The sequence below is a fragment of the Thermobia domestica genome, chromosome 2 (assembly GCF_964235325.1).
Source record: "Thermobia domestica chromosome 2, izTheDome1.hap1.1, whole genome shotgun sequence".
Lineage (NCBI taxonomy): Eukaryota > Metazoa > Arthropoda > Insecta > Zygentoma > Lepismatidae > Thermobia > Thermobia domestica.
In genome coordinates this window covers 122,601,835-122,627,013 of record NC_137455.1, presented here as the reverse complement: position 1 = coordinate 122,627,013, position 25,179 = coordinate 122,601,835, and the positions used below count along the sequence as shown (strand labels likewise).

The 25,179-nt window shown below is 34.5% G+C and overlaps 1 protein-coding gene across 7 annotated transcripts in view; it reads right to left on the bottom strand.

The window, feature by feature from the left end:
* Nucleotides 1–25,179, bottom strand: part of dysc (whirlin protein dyschronic) — a 708,896-nt gene that overhangs the window by 238,595 nt on the left and 445,122 nt on the right. For all 7 annotated transcript variants that reach the window (XM_081745580.1, XM_081745584.1, XM_081745585.1 and 4 more), the window contains 2 exons: nt 13,402–13,585; nt 12,308–12,460 (listed from right to left, as the gene is read on the bottom strand). In XM_081745580.1, the coding sequence (XP_081601706.1) occupies nt 12,308–12,460; nt 13,402–13,585 (337 nt within the window). The remainder of the gene's footprint in view (nt 1–12,307; nt 12,461–13,401; nt 13,586–25,179) is intronic.

Below are 25,179 nucleotides of genomic sequence, written 5' to 3'. Positions count from 1 at the left end.
GCATGTTCTCGATACGTCACCGATGCAAAAACTGTACGAACATACTACAACACGAATTGGAATAGATTGACGTGGCATTTAGATTATGAGAAAAGGGACAGATGTTGGAATTTCCCTAGTTGATCAATTCCTGCGAAGTTACAATGATTTTATAGGAACAGAATTATATAGTCATTTTTGAATTTTTTAAGTGTATAATTCGGCAGTGGGAAACTTGTAACTTCCCATTTTCTTACTCTGAGTATATATATCTAATTTAAATATCAGTTCCTAAAAGAATTGATTCCTCCCTAAAAGGCCAACTAACTAATTCAAGTATTGATTCGAGTATACATTGTGGATTATTTTATAGACCGAATCAAGCCGTCATTCCAAATAAAGAAAAGCTATACGAGGAGCAGTGAAAAAATTCCCGGAATGTTGTTCTAGTTTTGGCATTTGTGATGCAATTACAGTGAATCTTTTACAGCGCAGTCCTTATATTGTCTAGTTATGAATATGACAAGTATGAACAGGTCATAATAGTCAGTTTACGTGTAATATAGGTAAATGGAGGAGTAGGTGGTGATCATTTGGTGCAATGTCGCGGTTCAAACAAGGCACAAACATCAAGTTCTTGTGCAAGATGGTGACATCTGTTTCAGATACTTACTTTGATAACTTAAAATCAGTTTATGGTGTCCGCGCTTTAAGAGAAACAGCATTGATACCCGTTTCACCACTGTAGAAGATATCAAAACCAAAGCGACAGCTGAACTTCGGAAGATACCAAAAGAAAACTTTCATCAGTGTGTTCAGCTATGGCAGGAACGGTGGAGGAAGTATGTGTGTTCCGAAGGTGCCTACTTTGAAGGCGATTAAGAACTATTGTGATAATAAAGAGTCACAATAAAATTCCGGGAACTTTTTGACTGCTTTTCATATACTGGACACTTTTAGCTCTCTTCCTCGTTGGATGTGAGTGCAGCTGGAGTACTCATTATTAATAATACCTAATAATAGAGGTAGTTAAAACTTTTATTCACGGTTTCTAATGCAGGTGTAATTATCAAGAAAACGGTTTGATGTAAAAACTGTGTAGCAATTATATGAATGATGTGGTCATTTTTTAAAATTTTTGCGGGAAAAGCGCCATAGGCATGTTCAGAATATATTATTCCTAATTCCCTTACAAGTACTGTCATAATATCTGAGCAGCAATTCCATTCCTCTAAGTTAAGGGGAAAAAATGTGTCCTTAGGTTAGTTCAAGTTTAAGAGTTTTTAAATACTAAAACTCGCTAATCTACTTTTAATGATGAATGATATTTTAGCTTCAACACACCAAATCACCAACTACTCGGCGTTTAACAGCCCTTGCTTTCTTCATATTCTTTTCTATCACTCATTTTGAATCAGTACAAACAGATTAGAGAATAACATTTTCATATTCTGTGAAGCAAAATGCTTGCATAAACCAAATTCCATGCTATTATATCAACGATTCAAAGAACTATATACACAAATTCAAGTTCTTAGGACTAACTAGTTTCGAAATTTGTAGAAGTGCAAAAAAGTAAATAAATCCTTTTGTCTTTTCAGGGCAAAATTTAGCAAAGCCTGCCTTATTCATAGAATGTAAGAACATTTATTTAAAAAAAATCTTTCAATTTTAATGTTCAAGTTATTCGAAGACTTGCCAAATTAACCCCTAACTTCTCCCCTACGGAAAGAGTTATGTAAAACCCAGTCCTATGTACAGTCAAAGGTTGAAGAAAAATATATGTATAAAATTTCAAGTTTTTAGCTCATAGACAATGTATTGAATGAGTCACTAAGTAAACGAGTGAATTTACTCTTTTATATTAGGGTAAGAAAATTCTGACGAAAAAGGATATACGTCATATATATATATATATATATATATATATATATATATATATATATATATATATATATATATATATATATATATATATATATATATATATATATATATATATATATGTGTGTGTGTGTGTGTGTGTGTGTGCCAGGAATGGGCAAAACAGGTTTCTAAAAAATGGAAACTGTTATATAGAAAACCGAAAAATTCTACATTTCCATTTTCTTCAAAAACTGTTTCAGTTTCTTCAAAAATCGGTTCGGGTTTTCATTGTTCCTTCAAAACAGCTTCGATTTTTCACCAAAATTTTTCAGCTTTTTTTCAAGAGATCTTTGAGATTATACTGAAAACAGAGCAGGTGTCAGTTCTTGTTCTTTTAGTACTCATTCCTAAACAAGTTAACATGAAGAAGCAAAAAGGTTTTGATTGCAAACCGAGTGGATTTAAAGAAACGTTTTTTTTGAAAGTTTGCCACACCTAAGAAGCAAATATTATCATTTGCAAGAACTTAAGATGATGGAAGCAGGGCGAGAGAGAAGCCTTTTTTAAAAAAGAAAATCTGAACGCATACATAGAAAACTTTGCGAGGCTTTGCTTTTGGCACATAGTAAGAAACATATCTATTTACAAGAACATTATAAATTCCAACCAAAAGGAAGTAATAAAATTAATATGGCAGTCACGGAGAGAGGGAGGAAACTTTTCCTAAATTTTTGGACACAAATGAACGAAATTTTGTATATGAAATTGATATAAATTCTTGTAATAATAAATCTTAATAAAAATAATAAATCTTTCTACAGTCCGCAACAAACAATCTGCAACATGAACATGTAAGTTTATTGTGAAACGACGAAGTCTTTTGTTCCAAAATAAGTGTGCAGGGGAGGACGCCGAGGTTTCTCCTGGCGTAATTCGTGCCACTTAGACGTTATGTTGATTCCCTGCGCTGTTAGGCGTAGTTTCACAATAAACTTACATGCTCATGTTGCAGTTTTTTTGCTGCGGACTGTACATAGAATTTGATATTTCATTTACGTAGATGAATTTTGAAACGTTTCTTCCCAAATGTAGGGGAATAATTCAATATGGCAGATAGAAAGAATAGATTTTAAAAACACGCTTAACTGAAAGGTTTGAAATCTGATAAATTGTGCTTCTTAATATTAAAAATACGAATTTACTTGCACTTCACTTGAAAATTAATCCAGTTAAAGGTGGGAGAGAATTCAATATGACAGAACAAGAACAGAGAGAAAAGATTATTTTGAACTGTTGAATATAAAGGAGGCTTGATGTATAGGATGAGGATAATTCTATTATAACAACAAATGTTCTTGAGGATTGCTCTTATTGTAATTGTTCTGGTACAAAGTTAGATTTAAATGTTATAAATCCACAATATAACATAAACTAATAAATATATCTATTCTAAAGAGTAATTTACAAATTAGTATAACTAGTAAATTAAGAAAGCTAATGTGCTTAGTTTCATAATAAGAAGACTAAATTTTTTGCGTATGGTAAATCAGTTATAATAAGAATAGTGATAATACACTACTCAATAAATAACTTATGAGGATCATCTATCTTGTGTATCCATACATTAGGTGAATTCTCTATGTTTAGCTGCTAACACATAATACTTTTATCAATATAAAACGTTTTAAATATACTCTAACTTTTGACTCGATGAGTTCGAGATCACACTAATTCGTATTTCGAGAAATTCTTCCATTACAAAGTTTTCTCAAACAAATGGTTCAGGAAAGTCCCCTCCCCGTGTGCTCACCACATTGAATACACTTCGATTTCCTCTCCGCTTTGGAGTGGAATTTACGAAATTCGCATAAATGAACGAGACATGCGCATTCCTTTTACGTAAAAAGCCTTCCATATACAAATTTACCCAATATATGTTTACTACATAGTAGTTGAATAAGAAAATAACATTTTTAATATTTTTGATTTCGGAAGTATGGTACTTTTTTCTTAAAAGGTTTCTAAATGTGGTACAAAGTAAGGTCACACGAAGGTATAACATTTTTAGTACCGTAAAATCGCATAGTCTCATTCAATGCATTTTTATAAAGAAAAATATGTAAAATAGTGTTAAAGATGTAAAACAAGCACTGATTCAATCAAAGTTCTTGAGACTTTTTAAAACAAAAAAGCATTTTTGTACGTCTATTCAAATCTTAGCAATGCCAAATAATGTATGGGTCAATGGCCTCCAGGGTGAGACAAACGAGGAGGGGGCAAACAATTGCCCTCCTCTAGATTTTCGGAGGGATTCAAACACACGTGAGAACATTAAGTTTTCGTAGTCACGCACTATAATATATGTATTGAAATTAACAAAATTCTGCAATGTACGTAAATAACATGAAGTATTATGTGCACGCGTGCATCAAAGTATGTGCATATTCGCGACTGCGCTTGTATCCGTATTTTATCTTGCCCCTTCAAAAAAAGTTCTTCAGGTTTCCTACTGTTATTCACTATATATATATAGGAAATTATATTAACAGGTTGACTGCCATGAGCATCATATATGGTGCTCACCTAATTCTCTGTGGGGCCATGAGCACCATATATGATCCTCATTATCACAAATTACTGTGAGAGACCATGAGCATCACTATGATGCTCAGCTCCCATTGGTACATTTTCGGGACAAAAATGTGATATAACTATCCATAATCGAGCCAAAGGTAAGAAGAAATTTATGGCCTCCTGGGACCAGTACCTTGACAGTCAACCTAGATAGAAAGAATAGATTTTAAAAACATGCTTAACTGAAAGGTTTGAAATCTGATAAATTGTGCTTCTTGATATTAAAAATACGAATTTACTGTGTATGCTGTGTATTGCTGCTGTGTATTGTTGAAGCGAGCGATCCTTCTCTCAGTAATTTCAACCACTCACTTTAGGAATAAGCCTAACTTCCAACAACACACATACACAACACTTTAGTGTACATTTCTAAGTGTTTTCAATAAATGTGCTGGAAAATATGTTAGGTATAAAATTAGAGACAATGAGCGTTTTCATTATTGGCACATTTCAGTTACAAGCAATTGCGACGATTGGAAATTCTCAACAAACTTAAAGCATAGTCGACGAAGTTGTGGGTTTTGCTAAAATTATCATAGAATTTTTATTCAAATATTCTGGAGTTCTCAAATTTGGTGGACTTTAAATACAAGAGTGGGGATTATGCAAAAACTTCAACGAATACATACACCATATTGTGTTAAAATCGTACAATACTTACGATAGTTATTATAGAACATTTTTTTAAACCTAGGAGAGGAAACTGATTCGCGCTCTTGTTCTCGATTGATTTTAAATCCAAGTAGTGATAATGATTGTGAAGCCTTGAAAAGTATACGTCACATTTCATGAAAAGTATAATGTTTAAAAGAAAGATATCATGGATTACATTTTTTAATCGGAAGGAGGGGGAGTAATCAATACTACATTATGGGGGTAAGTTCAGCGCTCATTTTCACTGATTTTAATCTCAAGCACTGAGGATCATAAAACTTTTTTTTTTTTTTTAAAAAAAAAGAACTCAGAGGGGAATAATACCATTGCTTTATTTTTTTTTACTGATTTCAGTTCCATGCAGAATGAATGATTATGAAGCCTCAAAGAAAAGTGCAGGACGTATTACATTAAAATCAAATAGTTGTGACGGAAATGATCAAGGAACATATTTTTTAATTAGGGGAATAGCCGGGAGCGGAAGTAATCCACTCCACATGAGGGGCTGAATTTACTGCTCACTGTTGACTGGTTTTCATCTTATGCGCTGGGGATTGCAAAAAAGACTGAAAGAAAATGTGCATTATATTGTACCCAATGCCGAATGAATTTCAAGAAAGGTATATAATAGTGGAACTCTGAAAGATAACAGGGGAGTTAAAAACAGTAAATCCACTACTTCATTTTTTTAAAAAATTTTTAACTCTCTTCACAGGAGGTGATTAGGAAGCCTCAAAGATAATGTACCATATATTCCACTAAAATCGAGCAGTATTTTAAAGAAAATTATTAAGGAATATATATATATATATATATATATATATATATATATATATATATATATATATATATATATATATGAACTTGAGGAGGAGGGTGAAAACACCCTTTCATTCTTGACAGATTTTAACCTTAAACTGTGGGGATATTTATAACGCCGTAAACAAAATGAAACTAATTTTTGCCATAATGGAATAATTTCTACGTAGTTTATATTGGAAAATTGTCTTTAATGCATGTATATTTGCAAACTTGCAACTGTGGGTGGATTTTATTACCCATTTACCATCTTATATATGATGGATTGAAACCTTAAACGACAAAGTTATATCTGCATGTTGAAGAAAGGATACCAAGTTTTATTAAAATCAGGTAAGTTTTACAAAAGTTATCGTAAAACAGACAAACAGACACAAAAATGCCAATCGAGTCGAAAGTACACGCTCCGCTATGTTCGAAAGTACATGCTCTGTTCAATAAATGAGAATTGTGATTTTTTGGCTGTTGTTTTATAAGTAATTTGGCATACTCTGATAACAAATTGTGGAATAAGATTCTTATTGAGAAACGTAGATTAGACCACAGACAAGAAAGGCAACAGCACTACTGGCTCTTGATTCGATTACTTTAGAAACAAACAGTATGAGATTTAGAAACTAGGTGTGCAGTTGGATTACATATATTTTTAAGTCATTCAATGCTTATTAATTTATTAAAAAGAATAATTCTATAGTATTTCCAGAAATAATAGCGATTAAATAGTGTTGTTTTTTTCTTAAGTAACTCTAAACGTATAAACGTTCCTCGTATCACGTGTGAGTTATATCTAAATAATTGAGAGTTGAAAGTTGATACCTTTGTAGCTTTCATATATATATCGATCCTCGAGGAGGTTTCGAAAGTATTAATTGAAACTAAAACTTCCTGCCGCTTAACGACATGGATGGTACTTTATGTTTCCCTAATGGCTGTTCCCAAGCGAAAGAAAAAAAAAAGCCTGTTGATGGTAATGTGATGATGGTACTTACTGTTGATGGCGATAAAGTGATACAACTTTCCGTGAATCGCAGCAACAATATTCACCAGTAACGAAAAGTTTTTTAAAAAAAAAGTTTTCTCTTCATATTTTCCAGAAATTCTCGTAGATGACAAAAAGATTTGCGTAGAAAAGAAAAATATGCATTATAAATGATATATTGATTAAGAGCTTTAGCTGTATAATTCAAAATGCTATTTTTGTAGGTTTTAGAAATGTTTTTTTTCTTGTTTCATTGATAAAGTGAAAGAAGTGTATAAACAGACCTGTATATAAACGTATATCTATATATAGAGTATAGCATGTTCATTGTGAAAGGATCGTTCCCAGAATTATCAATGGCGAGGTGCTCATAAATTCTGCCCACTGTGTAACAACGAGAAAAAGCAAATGCTATTTAGCTATCATCAGGCTTTCTATCTTTCATGTGATGAATTAATACAAAAACAATGACATGCGATACGTTCTTGTTTACAATGAAACGTTATGAAAGTTTATATGTAAAGTTGAAGTCACAATATGTACAAGCACCCCTAGCTATCGTCCTACACACTTATTCACAAAGTTGGCTTTTTATTGGACAGTTGCTGAACATATTTTAGGTGTCATTAAAATAAACAAACCCTAAAAAAGTTCTTAAAAGTCGTCAGTGATTTGGGTTATAAATAGAGTGAATTGATCACTGAAACATAGAATATCAAGCAATACGTTTTTCACGTAAACAACGAAATCCAAACAGTATTCAAAGAAGGACGAACACAGTTATTGAGATCTATGACGTTAATTTAGAACTCTATCTATTGAAGGTTATTATCCAAGTCCTTCTTTAATTATAAATAACTATAACGTTACTAACTACACGTTGAAAACAGTTTTAACTGTAAAATTATTATTTTCTTATAAAGAGGAAATGGTTTAAACTACTAACCCTTCTTACACTAAGCGATTAACTACTAAGCTATTAACTAATAACAGTTATGATTCATTACTTTCAACGTTTAATTGTACTCCAGAACAACACAAGACAGTTAAAGCGTAATATTAACAAAGAATTAACATGAATCTAAAACCTGTATGCTTCTATAAATGTTACGGCTTTTTAATACTTAAGAGTAGATAAAAATAGAACAATTTTGTAATACACTTATGGTTACAGGGCGAAAATATGAACTAATGTGTATAAGAAATGATATATTACTAAAGATAAAATTGATACAATTAGGACTGTAATAAGTTTGTTGATACATAACACATAACACATTTAAGTGCATTTTCAATGAAAATTGTTGAAGTTGAATTGTCAAGGGTAATTGTGTTAATTTGCACTAGAAATAATGGAAATATTACTGTTGCAGTTAAGAGAGTTCTCATAGAAATATTAAATTAATGGTTTTGACGATATTAACATTGATTTGAAGGATCGTCTACTTTTTACTTTTGTTAATTAAGTCTCCTATGGGTTTTTGTTGTCTCCAATAACTAGTTTCGAATCTAATAATTAAAAACGATTCATTATGAAATAACTGTCAAAATAAAGAGTTAAAATTCAGATAACCAGAGTCAGAGAAAAAAAAGCAATCATGTAAGAAAACTCAGTGTTTTGCTAAAGTTTTAAAAATCATATTAAGTTGCTATTTACAAATTTATCTTTCATGACAGTTTATATTAATAAACGTGTACATTTAGCTCATCTGTATTAAATTCTCTCTAACTGGTGTGGGTGTAACATTCTTGGCATTAATGCATTTAGTACACATGCATATCTGCTTTTGTTTTTTGTTATGTGAGGTAACGTCAAGAAAACTTTGAAATATACGAGTTTAGTTAAATTCTATAAAAATAATATACATCAACTTAATTGCGATCGTTATTCAAAGCCCGTGGGTGGAAAATATATAATAATAATAATAATAATAATAATAATAATAATAATAATAATAATAATAATAATAATAATAATAATAATAATAATAATAATAATAATAATAAACTTAAGTCATTTTAGAATAAATGTCCCTACGTTTAACTAATGTCAGGAAATGCAATGACATTCTCATCATAGCCAAGGAACCTCCTTATTCGTTATCACTCACATTTATACTATGGACAATTATCCATTTTCTACAAAGTAATTATATTCATGTCTTTATTCTGTTAATTATTCAATTATTTCAAAAGCAGTTGGTATTTTAACGATTAGGAAATTTCCTAATTATACTGTACAAGAAATTTGTTAAATTTATTACATAGATAAAACAACAAAAACGTATCTACCTCCAGACATCCAAGTTGATGATAGAAAAGATAAACAAAGCTTAAACAAAGCGTATTTACATTCATTTATTTTTTGTTACATGCTGTTTTTACACACTGATTTTATATATATATATATAGGGTGTTTCAAAACAACATCGACAACGTTTGGGAGGTGATTCCTGACACCAAGATAAGATAAAAAGTATAGACCAATCATAGTGCACAAATGCTTCCTTTCGGAGTTATAGGCTGCCGAAAATATGAAAAAATGAACTTTAAAGGTCCATAGCTTCAAAACTATGAGACCTATCGTAGTCGGATCAAGACTTCACTTAGGAACTAGCATGTTTCAGAATCCTGCGGTACCATTGCAACAATTTTTATAGAGGTAATTGGTGAGTATTTCAAATTAAATGCCCGTAGCCAAACTCCTTCTATAAAAATTGTTGCGGAAGTATCGCAGGATTCTCAAACATGTATTTTTGGATATATAATGAATAATCATTCACTTCGAGCTACATGACAATATTACAATATCGCTTGTGAAAATCGTCTCTATAGATCCAAAGCAATCTTCCATCTCCTCTCTGATAATTGTTTGATGGAAGAGCGCGGTACAGCTGACACCATTCTTAAGGAAACATATTTGTACATGTTTATAAGTTGTATTTTGTCCAGATCCAGCTACATGAACGGCTCGATGCGGCGACTACTAACACGTATGTACATATTATACCTGCGACGCATATTCCAGTTTACACATTCGGACATGCGTTGGGGTCTTGGTTCGATTAACTTCAACATGTATAGGGAGATCTTCCTCTGATTTGACTTAATGGCAATTCCCTTAACAGGTTAGTTGCCAAGGGTGAATTTTGTTGTTCACCGATAGAGTGCCAAACGTCCTTGCTCACATTAGTTTTGTCTTGTTCATATTTTTTAAACATAATGTTAATGCTGAAACATAATCTAAGGCGATCTATTGAATCAGCGCGCATGAAAGTTGTGGGTCCAATCGCACCTACTCGTGTATTTTTTTTTGTTTATGGGCAAGGGGATAAATTACAGTTGTTCTGGCAACTGTGTTTGATAGTCATTTTTCCATTATTGTATGAAGAAGCTAGCTTTGCGCGAGACGTGTGGATGAGTTCCTGTTGCTTTTAGTGCTAATAAGTAGTTCCTTTGTGCAATGGAAAACAAAGAAATATGCGCAGAACTTGATCTCATTTGTAATAACAGTATAATAATCTAGACCTTTCTGAAAATTCAGCAAATTGACGGGGATTTCACAATACTGGTATCTTGTCAAAATAAGTTAGAGCAAGTCATTCAAAAAGCAACACGTAGGTCCGATCGGCTTCACAGAAACAACAAATACTTGTTAACTGACATTCAGCGTCTGTAGGGGCGTTAATAAGCAACATCTAACAACAAAACCTACAGCATAAATATTTCCTATATTGCGTGTGATAGAAACTAACACTAGAGGCAACACTTTAAAATACAAGTACTCTAACTACAACTTTACGAATTAGAAATTGTGCTTCCGATCGGACGTACGGGGACATTTTCTTAGACCATTCCAGTAGGTCCGATCACACCCACATGGCAGATAAAGTGTTAAATTAGACTCTTCTCTTCACTCATTTCCACATAAAAGATCTACTGGAGGTAAATCAGGCAAGTGTGCAAAACACGAAATTGGGCCCCTTTCGTATATGAGCCCCGAGACGCAGGGGTGGATCCAGGACGGACTTCTTGGGGAGGGCGATGGGTTGTAATGCTGCTACTTAGAGTTACTTTCAAGAGCTCCAAAGTCTGAGATGGGTTTTATTTGGCTGTAAAATACGAAAGTTTCCTCTTCTGGGTGCGGGAGCGATCGCCTCCCCTGGATCCGTCCTGTCGAGACTTTGGTTGAAATGGTAACGAATAGAACGTGCAAAGTATATTGGTGCACAATTATATTGAAACCACACTTATTGGCTAGTGTTTAACACCGACTTACAAGCAGCTAATAACATGAATACACACACACACACACGGTGAGCAAGGGTAATCAGGAGTGAGATAAGACATGAAACACTAGGTGATTTGCGTTGCATGACGCCATTTGCAATGTGGAATTGATTCGATACACATATATAAAAGACTAATTTTTCAGGCTTAGTTTACTTTGTTTTTCGTGCAACAAACAAAAGATATGTTTCCAGACTTGATTTCTATTCAAAATTTACTATATGTGGCACCTATTACAAGCTCTAGAAGTCTGTAATGGGATTTGTTTGTTTTGTAACCTTATATATTGCATAGTGCAATATCGAAAACTCAAAATATTTTAAGACTTTACCAACTGACCGTTAAGAGATGATCTTATGAGCAAATTTCTATAATCATATATTTGAGATATATTTATATCTATAGCATAATATTAACCCTTTTCAAGCAATATAACTGACGTATCATGTATCAGCTAGTCTCTGGATCTTTAAAGTAGGAGGTAGGCTCGGTCTTCCAATAAAATGCACATTTCCTTCACAACGAGTAGATAAGGAAGTTGTAGTAAAATCTTATTCAATGTTTAAATTATTGTACACTCAACCTCAAAACATAATATTTAGCATTAAATTAAAGGATTCTGCATAAACATCATTATCATTTATTTAAGAAAACATTACAATAAATGTAATGCAAATAAGAAATTGAAGATTAACTGAAGGAATGATTTTTTTTGGGGGGGGGGAAGCACAGCAGAGAGAAGAAAAGACAAGATTTTTTTTTCCCCAGGTAAGATTGAAGTTTTCTAATCACCACAGATTATCCTCTTAGTTTCCCTTGAGAGTAGTTTCCCTTCTTCTTCTTCTTCTTATTATTTTTTTTTGTTATTTCTAACTCTCCTTTCTAATATTTTATTGTTGATGGAATAAGAACTTCTTCAATCTTGATGTACCACATGACATTTCGTTAACATGCTTCTTATAATAAATTTTCATGCTTTCTCATTTGCCACCTACAGATACAAATTAGAACATTTTACCATTAAACAAAATGCACAATTATTAATAAAGAAAATGTTCCTATTTTCTCTTCGTTTGTGCTACTCACCCTTGAAGTCTCCCTGTACGTCTCCCTCTGATTGAGCATATCTCGCAGTTCTCTGCATCTCTGGCCCTCAACCTCCCGACGGTACACGAGCTCATCAAACCTGGCGCGGTCCTCTGGTACCACAACCTCCCTGAGCTCTGTGAGCAGCGTGTACTAAAATGAAAAATGAAAGTGTTCAGTATCTTCGAAAGCGTTCCCAATTACCTATTTAATATCAATATATGGTAAAAGGAACCTTTTCGATATAATTAAGTTGTAACATTAACACATAAAATGAAGATTCAATATTAATGGAGATATAAGGGGAACGAAATAGATATGAGGGAAAAGCTTCTATACCAATAGACACTTTCCCCTTATACCTATTCCATCTATCAAAACAAAACTTGGTACACACATTTCTTATTCCCTACAGTATTTTTCGAGATACATTTGGATTGTGTGCTTTTACCCGGGACCACTCAGAGGGTCCAAAGTTGATGGGAGGGATTTCTGGAGGGAATTTTCCCGACATTCCCCCAATTTTTCCTGTTACATTATGGGCCCCAATACATAGCACCTCTGGAAAGCTTGTTTCATGCTGAGGAGAATGAACTATAAACCAGATTTTCCAATAAACAATGTTGATGCAATAGCTATTTCACTGCAAGTCTACGATTTTCTTTATACTAACAGGGTTAATGGGCCCCAGGGACTTATTTCGTTGTCCATGGCACCTAATTTTTTTTGTTTATGATCATGTCTTTGTTATGTTTATTGAATTGACTAGGTTTGATTCGGATATCTGGATGACACATTCATATCCGTTCCTTGTCAGTTTACGATAAGTGACCTGCCAATAGGGGAAGAGTACCTATGATAATGGTTACTGAAAGGGACTTAGGCTTTACTTGCTTTATTCTGTATACACATTAAGTGCCACAGTAGCAGTTAGTCGCAACTTGTATTAATTTTGAAAGTTGTCATCATTAATGTGAGTCTGTGACGTACTGAATTTTTATTGTTTTACACATTAGTATAATCTTTTTAAGTAGGAAAGTGTAAAGAAATGTTTTAAAACAGTATAAGTAGTTTTTACAAATATGTTTTCCTACCTTTTCTGGAGTATTAAGGAGTTCTAGCAGCACTGCGACGAAGGCCTCGACGGTCATCTGTTTGGCGGCGTACTCCTCTTGGTAATAAATAAGCGTGTTGAACTCACTCTTCTTTAGTACCACTCTCGCCTTTTCTTCCACCATCTGCATCGCCGGAGACCGGGGCTTCCGAGACGTGTATCGACTGCAAAATACAGTAAATCATTTTTTTATTTAAAGATCCAGATTTTGTAGAAAAGCATACAATTTATATGCTTTGCGTTTCTTCAAGATTTATTAGGGTTTTTCCTCAACAGAGGAAGTTTGTGTTCTCTGAACTTATTTGTGTATCAGGAAGGTTACAGACATTGCACAGTCATAAGGCCATTTTACACTTTATAGGAACCAAGTGTAAAAAGAGAGAAAAACATTAAACTATTATGGGAACCAAGAACAAATTTGGACATTAACATACCATCTTTGCACTCGCATAGTGAAATTGAGGATATCAAATACCTGAGGGATTACTAGTTCTTGTGTTTTACGTCCCATTCAATACCGAGGTTATGAAGTATATGTCCTATTGTTAACGTGAACTCTTAGTACGACGGCGCTTAAAGCCAGTGCAACTGCTTGTGCCCATACCATCATGGAAATCAAAGTAGTGTCCTACCGTATCACACTCTCTTACCTTCAAGGGAACTGGATGAAAAGACCACGTAATCTGTACCGAAACTAAAGTTAGATTTCACATAAATAAAAGTATTCTGAAGTATTCAATTTTTAAGTTTAATAATTTATGTCTTACAGTATCTATCCACTAAGATTATGATGTATTTTAAAATATTTTTGATAAAAATAAGCTGAAACAAAGAATGTGTAAAAAAAGTAGTCATAAGTAGCCATAGGTGTAGAACAAATAGTCAAATAAATTAGAGTACCGGTATATTACTTGTACGGCATACAGCACTTGTCAAAAGGTAGTGGTCATGACCACGCGCACGGGCATGATATTTGCTATTCAGGCCCGTATTTACGCACTGCTTCAGGAGCTTTGTCAGGGGAACAAAATTTCCAGGCGTGCATAGTAAAACATCGTGACTGAAGTATGGTAGGCAGGAAAAAAGAGGAGAGAAATTTAAGGAAGATTTAAACTGAAAACAGTGTTAGTAGCATAGCATGACCGGATAGGTGCTGACTGCCACGGGTGCTGACTGCCACAGCCAATTATTGGTGCTGACTGCCACGACTGTCGCTGATTGCAAATATAAAGGTGCTGACTGCCACGACGGCGTGCTGACTGCCACGAGCCTGGAAGAAACTATTTGGAAAGAGAGGAATTAATCCCTCATACTAAATTTATGATTATTAATTAATTTAGTAATCATCACAGCAAATCTATGTGGCATCCTATAAGTTACAAAGTTGCTCACTAAGTGGAACGACATACACTTGGATGTTTATAAAGGGATTGTCTTTTCTGTTATATGTACAATTTGCACATTTCATTGTTTATATTAATTGTTTTATTGTATTATTTAATGGATATGATGGTCTGAAGCCAGCTGACAAGGGAAGTTTGGGAGAAGCACTCGCCTGCAGAGAAATAGGCATGTCATTTAAAGGACCAATTCATGCTGATTACAACAGGTAATAAAACTCCTGTACGTTGAGAACTGTTCGAAATATTCAGCTTGGAAATTTATATGAGAAAACGAGTGGATGCACGTTTCAATGCGTTAAGTATTCTCTCCCATGGCGAAGCCTGATGGTTTGAAATTGCTATTGTTTGATCACTGGGGTCCATTCACAGACAAATTGTCCATTACAGGTTGCATGACGGATGGCAAAGACCTAATGGTTGAGAAGATACCAAAGAATTGCACACGATTTGTGCAACCATTTGATGTGTTTTGATTCCGATCAATCAAAGATTATGGCAGGAGATTTGTACATAGTATGAATCTTCTTCATCTGGACGTTATAATGTACCAACGAAACAATCAAATAAAGTTCGTGTCCATACGAATCACTTCCGATCACCGCGATACATAGGATTGTTTCAGTTTGCGTTCTGCAAGGCAGGTTACGAACAAATTATAGGCCTATAACTTTTGAATCACTTGTCGAATATGCTTGCTCGAATAAACTTCCAAGTTGAATATCTCGAACCGTTCTCAACCGTACAGGAATTTTATTAGCTTGTTATAATCAGCATAAATTGGGACTTCAAATGGCATGCTTAGTTTCTCTGCAGGCGAGTGCTTTCTCCTGAACTTCCCTTGTGAGGCACAGCCAGCAGTGCTTTTTTGATGGAACTTTCAAGGGCTGCTCGAAACAATTTGCGCAGCTGTACATATAGTTGATGCTGACATAGGGAGTTCAAGTGAGAATACATAAATCGTACCAATTTTGTACGCACCGCTCCCGGACAAACTGAAAGTACACTCATGTCCAAAATTATTGTCGCATATCTATAACTGTCTTCTTGTAAGAATATAATTTGATAATTTTGCAGAGTACTTTTAATACTTATATTATGTGTATAATCAGGAAATTTATATTTGTGATAAATTTCATAGGAAAAGAATTATAAATACGAAAATCGTAATGAGTAAAATAAAATGTAACTAAATGGACAAGAAAATTTTATTTTCGTTTTATTGTTCTTATTTACTGCTCTTTTGACATGAAATTTACCACATACTTGTTTTTGCCGATTATACACATACTAACATTATAAGAAATACCGAGCGAATTCGTTATCAAATTATATTACTAGAACAACATATTTATAATCATGTGACAATAATTTTGGACATGAGTGTACATACAGAGACCTGTTTACCCTTGTTAGGTGTTGGTCTGAACAACACGATCCTAAGGATCATCTAGTTTCTTTCATGCTTCTTGGCGTCCGGTAATGTTACGTCTAGCAACTTTCTCTCAGGCTCGTGGCAGTCAGCACGCCATCGTGGCAGTCAGCACCTTGATATTGGCAATTAGCGCCAGTCGTGGCAATCAGCACCAATAATTGGCTGTGGCAGTCAGCACCCGTGGCAGTCAGCACCCCACCGCATGACCGACGTACGACATTATCGATTTCCTGTTACGACGTTACTGGCAGTAGAATAAGCAGAGGCTATTGCTTATAGACTGCCAGCGTAATCCGTGCATTTGGTTCTGTACGAACCGCTCCGTTGCTGGTAGCTCAGTATAAGCGGTCGCGGTCATACTGTTTAGATCCATACTGAATGCGTAAAAATAAACGAGGAGGGCGCAACATTTTCTTGGTCCTAGGGGCGTAAAATATGGAAATACGAGCCTGCTAAAATCACGCATCTAAAGCTAGTTCAATGTAATTTATTAAAGTACACGATTATGCACAGGTTAAGGGAAACGGTGATGATTATATAGATGATAAGGTGGAATGACGAAAATGAAAAATGGGAAAACTCCTACAATGCCCACGCACACGGTGTTTATGCACCAGAAAGCCTATTGGCGAAGATTGGAATCGAACTAGGGCACTTCTAGCCAGAGGTTAGCGTTCTATCACTGAGCCACTGTGTGCCCCGATTCGCAGTTGCAACCCACCTACAAGTGTTTAACAACCAGCTCAATGATAAACATGCTGAACATACTAATTTCCCCCGGTTTTATGTAATTTACTCTTACTGTGCTTCATTATAGTGCAAGTATGTACATTTAGAGTCACTTTACATTAAAACACGTAAAGTAGTGAAGATAGAGAGCTATTACGATGATAAAAAATTGTGTTATACAGAAACTCTATGTTTCGAAAAATAAAGAAAAAGTACACATTCGAAAATAAAATAGAAAAAAAGATTAGAAACCATGTTTATGTATCCTAAAACAAAGAGTTCAAAAATATGTTAGTCAAAAGGAGATTCAAATTACGTAGCCCACAAGAAATACACAGAGAAACTTTGCGAAGGATATAACTAAGATATTTCATTAATTGAAAAAGAATATCATACAAATCAAGTTGGTTTAAGTACTACGAAAAAACATTGCAAATTTGGAAGAAATGTCTAAAGGAAAAGATCATATATAAAATAAAATATTGGGTGGGACATTGGTCCATCGAGTAACGTTGCCACTTCCAAACACACACACACACACACACACACACACACACACACACACATATATATATATATATATATATATATATATATATATATATATATATATATATATATATATATATATATATATATGTGTGTGTGTGTGTGTGTGTGTGTGTGTGTGTGTGTGTGCGTTGTTATTGAAAATGAAGGCAGAATGTGTACTATTCATTGCTGAGTGCACACGGGCAAAGTTGTGGAACATTTAATAGAATTCAGCAATATAAGGGATCGTAGTAATAGCATGGCTTCGACAGAGAAAGACTGATCGGTCATGTCCAATATAAAGAGATCACTATACGAGTACTAAGACCTTCTGCTAGTAGAGGAGTGGTTTTCGCAAACATTTTGAATGTTGGTCATGCAGATAGATCATGCTGTCCTAGCAGATCCATTTAGTATCAATAGTGATAACCCAGTGGAAATAACCTTCCACAGTTATTCCATACACCCAGAGAACAACATACCGTCACGTGGTACTCCTTGTTGGCCGGTGTCAATCATGTGGCACCCATGAATCCAACTTTTCTATGGACCCGCCAAGTGACAGTCCCGAGGGGTTCCTTCCATTAGAACGTACTGTTAGTTAGGACATACTGTTGGTCGGTGGTAGTACAGCTTATTTTGTGGTATTGTGCCACCAACATGAAATATCCCAAGTCAATGGCGTATGGTCATTTATTCACCACTCCTGATCTAAATGAATTATTGAATTCGAAAACCAGTCATCTCAATCGAAACTAATTTTACAGGAGAGACAAAAAACTAAATTAGTCAATATGCATCTGATATAAAGGGTTGTTTTCATTTTCTGATCGTGGAATATGGGTGTTTACAGGGGCGGATCCAGGGGGGTGATCGGGGCGATGGACCCCCCAGAAGAGGAAACTTTCTTATTTTATATATATAAATAAAACTCATCCCAAAGTTTGGAGCCCTTAAAAGTAGCAGTATGATAACCCACCGCCCCCCCCCAGAAGTCGGTCCTGGATCCGCCCCTGGCTGTTTACATAATATTCCATCACTTTGATGTGACAATATCCCGTTCTGTTTCGTTAAGAAACAAAACTGAAAATTGCAGATGAATTGTTTTCGTACAAATTTTTCATTTACAGCTTAAAAGAAATGTATTTATTATATATGCTACAGATTACACGGAGTCTGCCACTATAATAGTATTAACAGTTAACGAGAAGCTAAATAAGTATATAAGTTCAGACATCCTTTTGAATCATGGTTATAACAGTTAACAATCTAAGACTGTAGATTTACAAATCCTCTTCTGGATCATGATAATCTGTGGTGAACCACAGACAAATTTCCTGCTCAGACAGAATGAATTTGAGCACTCTCTTAATCTCTGTAATTTTCTTCTGGTTTATGAGTGCTTTTCCAGAATATGCTTCCTTCACTGGTAGTGGAGCCACTTTCATAGTACCTTTTTTTTTTTTTTTTAACAGAGCAAATTTGAATATATCTAAACAACCAATGAAATATGATTCTTCTCGTACTTTACCAGGAGTCGAGCTTTTGTAACGAAGACTGCTGTAATTAGGCACTTGAAATTACTATTTCTTATTTCTTGTTTTTTCATAGGAGTTGATAATACAGTTTGTTATAATACTCCAGCAACTAGCTTTTCAATTCAAGTATCATATTTCTTCTCACCTCCTTTACCGTGATGTGGTTGATGATTCTATCAGTGTGGCATATTGTTGCGGAATGTATATACGGTCTTCCCATTTCTCTTTACAACCCCAAAATCACGGTCACAAAGGGTTGAATGAATGTCCACGTAGTGGGAAAAATGTTGAATGGCATCAAAACGACCAGTAGGACATTAAAAATCTCATGAATGTGTGGTTTCGATTCTATTGACTGTGGTGCCATCTGGTGACATATTTCCAAGTTTAGTTCGAGAACAAGTCATCTCCAGGATACGACATGTTTTCACACTAAATTGAGATTTCAATGTACAATATTTTCTATAACCAGTGGGGAGAAATGCCTTGTTTTCAGCCTGATGGCTGGTTTTCGAACTCATCGATTGAAATCAAGTTACTATAGTGTTTCATGGGTAGGTGATCAGAATGTCCCAGGTTGAACTTACGAAAGAAAATTACTCTCCGTAGTATGTTCTCGATGATGCACTTTCACATAATGCTGTTCAATAATACGCTAATTCCTGACTGACTGGATATCCTGGTCTGTTTTCTGAACATGTACGGAGTTTATGTAATATGCCTGATCTCATTACACTAATTAACTGCGTTACAGAGGATGATTTTCCACTAAACCTAATACCCATCATTTAAAATCCACAAAACTAATAATAAAAGGATTAGAAACAGCTACGAAAGAAGAACTGATTAGTTTGTGGAATATATTAGAACTAACTAATCTATCAGGAAATATAATGAAATACAGCAGTGTCTAGTTGAGCATCAGTTGATTCAAAAGGAGAAAAATATACATGAGAAGCAATACTGAGTTGACGATTGATTATTGAACAATTTATCCTGTGGTGGACAACATCGTGCACGTGGGTTTTCTTGAGAGAATCTACCGTTTCCTTACACAACATAATTTCTCCAATTCGTTCTTAATTATTCATTTTCATTAACCATTTGTCTCCTTTAGCCTAAACAACATATCCATGGGATGTTAAAAAATATTCGTTTCATTTCATTTTTTGAACAATTGATTCGAGTTAACAAGAATTTACTAACAGATTTCAGTAAATATTGAAAATATGTTCGGCAATATTCAATACACTGTAATGTGTTAAGGGTCGCGGTGTGATTAGACATTTAGACATTTAGGAGAGTGTTTCAAATAATTGTAGAACACCTAAAGGACAGTCATAGGAAAATAAAATACTAAAGGAGGCGAAGACAAAGAAGGGTACGAGCAGTGGCGGCGATTGGACGTTAAAAGTGGGGGGGGGTAATACATGATCTGAATATTTGTATATCAATGTTGTATACAAATTTCCCTGGTTGAAACTATATACATTAATAGGCCATTTCAGAAAAGTGGGGGGGCAACTGACCCCCTTTGCCCCCCCTAATCGCCGCCCATGGGTACGAGACAAGGACTTTCCGAACCACGTTCAATATAAGTTCAGAGAAGAAGCAATGAAAGAATCGCTAATAATGGAAAAAGCATAAATATAAGAGGCGGATTATTCAGTGCAATGGAATTTGTAGAAGACATGATGTTTATAGCAGAAAAGGAGAAAGACTTACAGAAGACACTAGTAATTTGATTGAAATACTGAAGAGAGGATGTAAAAGAGTAAGTCTACTAACTTACTTAGTGACTTGCTCATCACCGGATCTCAGAATCAGTAATGTTGAGACTTGAAATTTGATGCAAATATTCTTCATAAACTATAGGTTATGGATAAGACAGATTTTTTTTTTTTAAATACTTAGGTACGATTACAGGAAATGGAGAAAGCCGCAGTATTTCTTGTTTTTTGTTGGAAGTCAGAAACCATTGTGTCTAAGGAACTCGAACTTTTTTTTTTACAAATGTTTTCTTTGATCTCAGCGTTGAAGGTAGGAGGGTTTTTCCATTATGCAACCCCTATTAGGGGAGGGGGTTGAAATATTTCTTGTTTTTCATCTGAACTCAGAAACCGTTGTGAATAGGAATTTTGAAATTTTGTACAAATTTTCTGCATTGTGGGTATTGCAGAATTTCGCGTAATACGACTTCGAAGAGGAGAAAAAGGGTTGAAGCATTCGTTGTCTTTGATCACTATCCAAAGTCGCTGGGTTTAGTAAATTAAGGTTTTAATATACAAAGGATAATACGGGACTTTTTAAAATTTAATACCTAAGAGAGGAGAAAAAGAAATCGAATATTTTCTTATATCTCATTAGATTACCTAAAACTTTCGGCTTAAGAGTTGAAATTCGAACTTCTGATCATAAATATCCTGAAACCTGAAGTTCTTTCTTTTCCTAAATATGGTATAATAATCTTATCTAACTACTGCCCACCGTTGTACTACTCGATCTCTGATGAGACCAATTATATATTTTCACTCTTTAGATTGGTATTTATCTATTCAGACCATACAAACTATACCCAACCATTGTTTCGCTTACAAAGAAAACTATCCAATTCCTCAACGAGTATCGCATTGAAACTTGCACAAGTGGAAGGACATATTGAAAGATTGAAATATGTTTACTCTTACAATGCGCAACATCGTTGAACTGAAAGTAGAATGATCGTTCTCCCATAGCCCCTGAAACTTATGTACTCTGGTCATACATGCCAGAATGTGATACACTGGAATGGAACCTGTTTTCTCACGAAGACAAATATTGCAAACTCAACATGATAACAGTCGGTGGTGATTGGGATCTCTAGTACGTCATTGATGCCAATCGATATGAAATGGAACACGATACGATACACCCATCGTAAGTTCCAAACGAACACCTTTATCCGGTGGAGAAAAAGGACACGCTGAAACCACAATGCAAAAATTGCTTTCTATGATTATTATTATTGTTATTAGTACGATTATTATTATTATTATTATTATTATTATTATTATTATTATTATTATTATTATTATTATTATTAGTAGTAGTAGTAGTAGTAGTAGTAGTAGTATGATTAGTATTATTAATATGAGCAGTATGATGAGTAAAAATAATAATAATGAGAAGAAGACAACAAATGTATTGTTGGGCCCGTTCAGTAACGAAGGACTTTGGCCCATCTTGTGTGTCCTCTAGCACTGCTATAAAGGATTTAGAATCGACAGATAACCATATTCCAGCCGGGATTCGAAGTCGGGACCGTTGAGTCACTGGCTTGACGTCTCAACCCACATGAACACGAGGTCTGCAAGAAGAAAAATAGTATAGGACAGGGTTTCTCCACCTGGGAGTCGAGAAAATAAGCGAAAGAGATAAATATAATTAGAATCTAATACCGGAAAATATTTTTTAAATAATTATTATTTTGAATTTTGTTCTGATAGACAATTTTTATCTATATACATACTGTCAAGAACAATAAAAAAATGGTCTACTGGACATTTTCAACAGGTGCAGAGTTGGTTAAAAATCAATTTAAATGAAAGAGATACGATATGAAACTAATGAGAACTGCATATTGAAATACCAGAAGAATGCAAATGCACTTTATTTTTTTTATCATATGACCCAAAATTAAGGGGGTTATGAAGGTTAAATTTTTCAAACAGCTTTCATTTTGAAACAGTATGACGGATGGGATTCGATATTTGTAATATGAATGAACGGACCAAATTTTGTTTTAATCCATTCGCTTTTAGGAAAATTACTTTATCCACTATATACAATAAATGGATTCTACTATTATAGAAATAGATGTATATATTAAGATCTCCGCAATAGGAATATTAAAAATCCGACACAAGCTTATTACAAGCCAGAAATTATAAGGGGGTCACTGGCAAGAGAATTGATAAAATGGATATAGTGATAGAAATTAGGTTAAGAACCACGGTACAGGATTATTATTATTATTATTATTATTATTATTATTATTATTATTATTATTATTATTATTATTATTATTATTATTATTTCTTTGTTGTCTTCTTCGTCTTATTGCCGACCACATGTTCGTGTTGGTTGAGGCGTCAAGCCAGCGACTCAAGGGTCCCGACTTGGACTCCCGGCTGGGGTATGATTATGAATTTTAAAACCTTTACAGCAGTGCTAGAGGACACTCAAGACGATCCGAAGTCATTCGTTACTGAACGGGCCCAACAATACATTTGTTGTCTTCTTCTCATTATTCTTACTTTACTTATCATACTGCTCATATTACTGCTACTACTACTACTACTACTACTACTACTACTACTACTACTACTACTACTACTACTACTACTACTAATAATAATAATAATAATAATAATAATAATAATAATAGTCGTACTAATAACAATAATAATAACCATAGAAAGCAATTTTTGCATTGTGGTTTCGGCGTGTCCTTTTTCTCCACCGGGTAAACGTGTTCGTTTGGAACTTACGATCGTGTATCGTGTTCTATTTGGCATCAATTGGCATCAATGACGTACTAGTAATCCCAATCACCACCGACTGTTATCATGTTGAGTTTGCAATATTTGTCTTCGTGAGAAAACAGGTTCCATTCCAGTGTATCATATTCTGGCATGTATGACCAGAGTACATACATTTCAGGGGCTATGAGGGAACAATCATTCTACTTCCGGTTCAACAATGTTGCGAATCGTAAGAGTAAACATATTTGCATGTTTTCAATATGTCCTTCCACTTGTGCAAGTTTCAATGCGATACTCGTTGAGAAGTTGGATAGCTTACCATGTTAGACAATTTTCACCATCTGTGTGTCGTATTGGTTTGGGTACAAAACCTCGCGGCCAGAATCTCACAGCCACAACCTCGTGGACTAAAATCTCTCCTTGCCAAAGCCATACCCATAATCTCGCCTGGTCCATAACCTCACGGTCCTGATCTCGCGATACAGAATCTTGCCTGGTTTAAACTACGTGAGACGTAATCTCACCTAGGAAGAAATGTCGTCAGTATAAAACCTCGTCACGACGATTTCTTAGATGTAGAATGTTCTATATATTGTTATATGTATAGTATATTTAGTAATAACACATAAGTGCATTAAAATAATAACAAGAAAAAAATCTAACGAGTGCTTCGGATCTCTATAGAGGTTCATTTCATAGATGAGGTGCATCCTAGGAGAGGGGGGTTTCATCCCACAAAGTTTTGACCAAGCGACATTATTGTCAGCGAGGGTTTGGACGGTGAGGTTTTGATCAGGCAGAAGTTTGGCCCAGGAGGTTTTGATCACGAGAAGTTTTGGACGGAGAGGTTTTAGCCATGCGACGATTTTGGCGGCGAGGTTTTGACCCTCGAGATCTTGGGTTGCGAGATTTCGGCCGCAAGATTTTGTCCGTATTCCGTCGTATTATATCAATGAATACCTATAAGTCGTATTATATTTAGTTCAATCGTGTTCAGTATAGCCATAGGTTTATCTAAGTACAGCCGTAGGTATGGTACAATCTATAAGGTTTGAATTTCTAAGCATCAAACTCAAGGTAAGTATGTGTAGCTTGTATATAGATGGATTATATAAAATAATGTATAATCACACCGGTGTAGTAACTGGATCTGATTCCTTTCTAGTCACTAATTTTTTGTTTGCGAAATCGTCTATACCTTTAGAGGATATGGCGTAAAAAGTACTTTTTATTACCTTTATTTCTCATATAAATAAATTACAGAAGTTTATGAGACAACAATGAGTAAAGAAAGAAATAAAGAAAGAAAGAGGTCAAATTGATCTTTTGAATTGAGTAGTTTCCCATACTAGTGATAGTCATATGTGTAAATTCTTTATTGAGGAATATAACAATAAAATTCCTTTCTTATCTTAATATGAAGTCACAATGTTTTGTGCCTTCAGGGATTCCTTAACTTAACATTACATCTGGGGACAGTCCCCGTATGTAGAATTTGTTTTAATGTACTAGGTACTATCTTAGGAATATAAATTTGAACTTCCTAACGCGGCCCAAGATTAAATGAAAAAATCTGGTATCATTTCCTTAACTGGATTATTT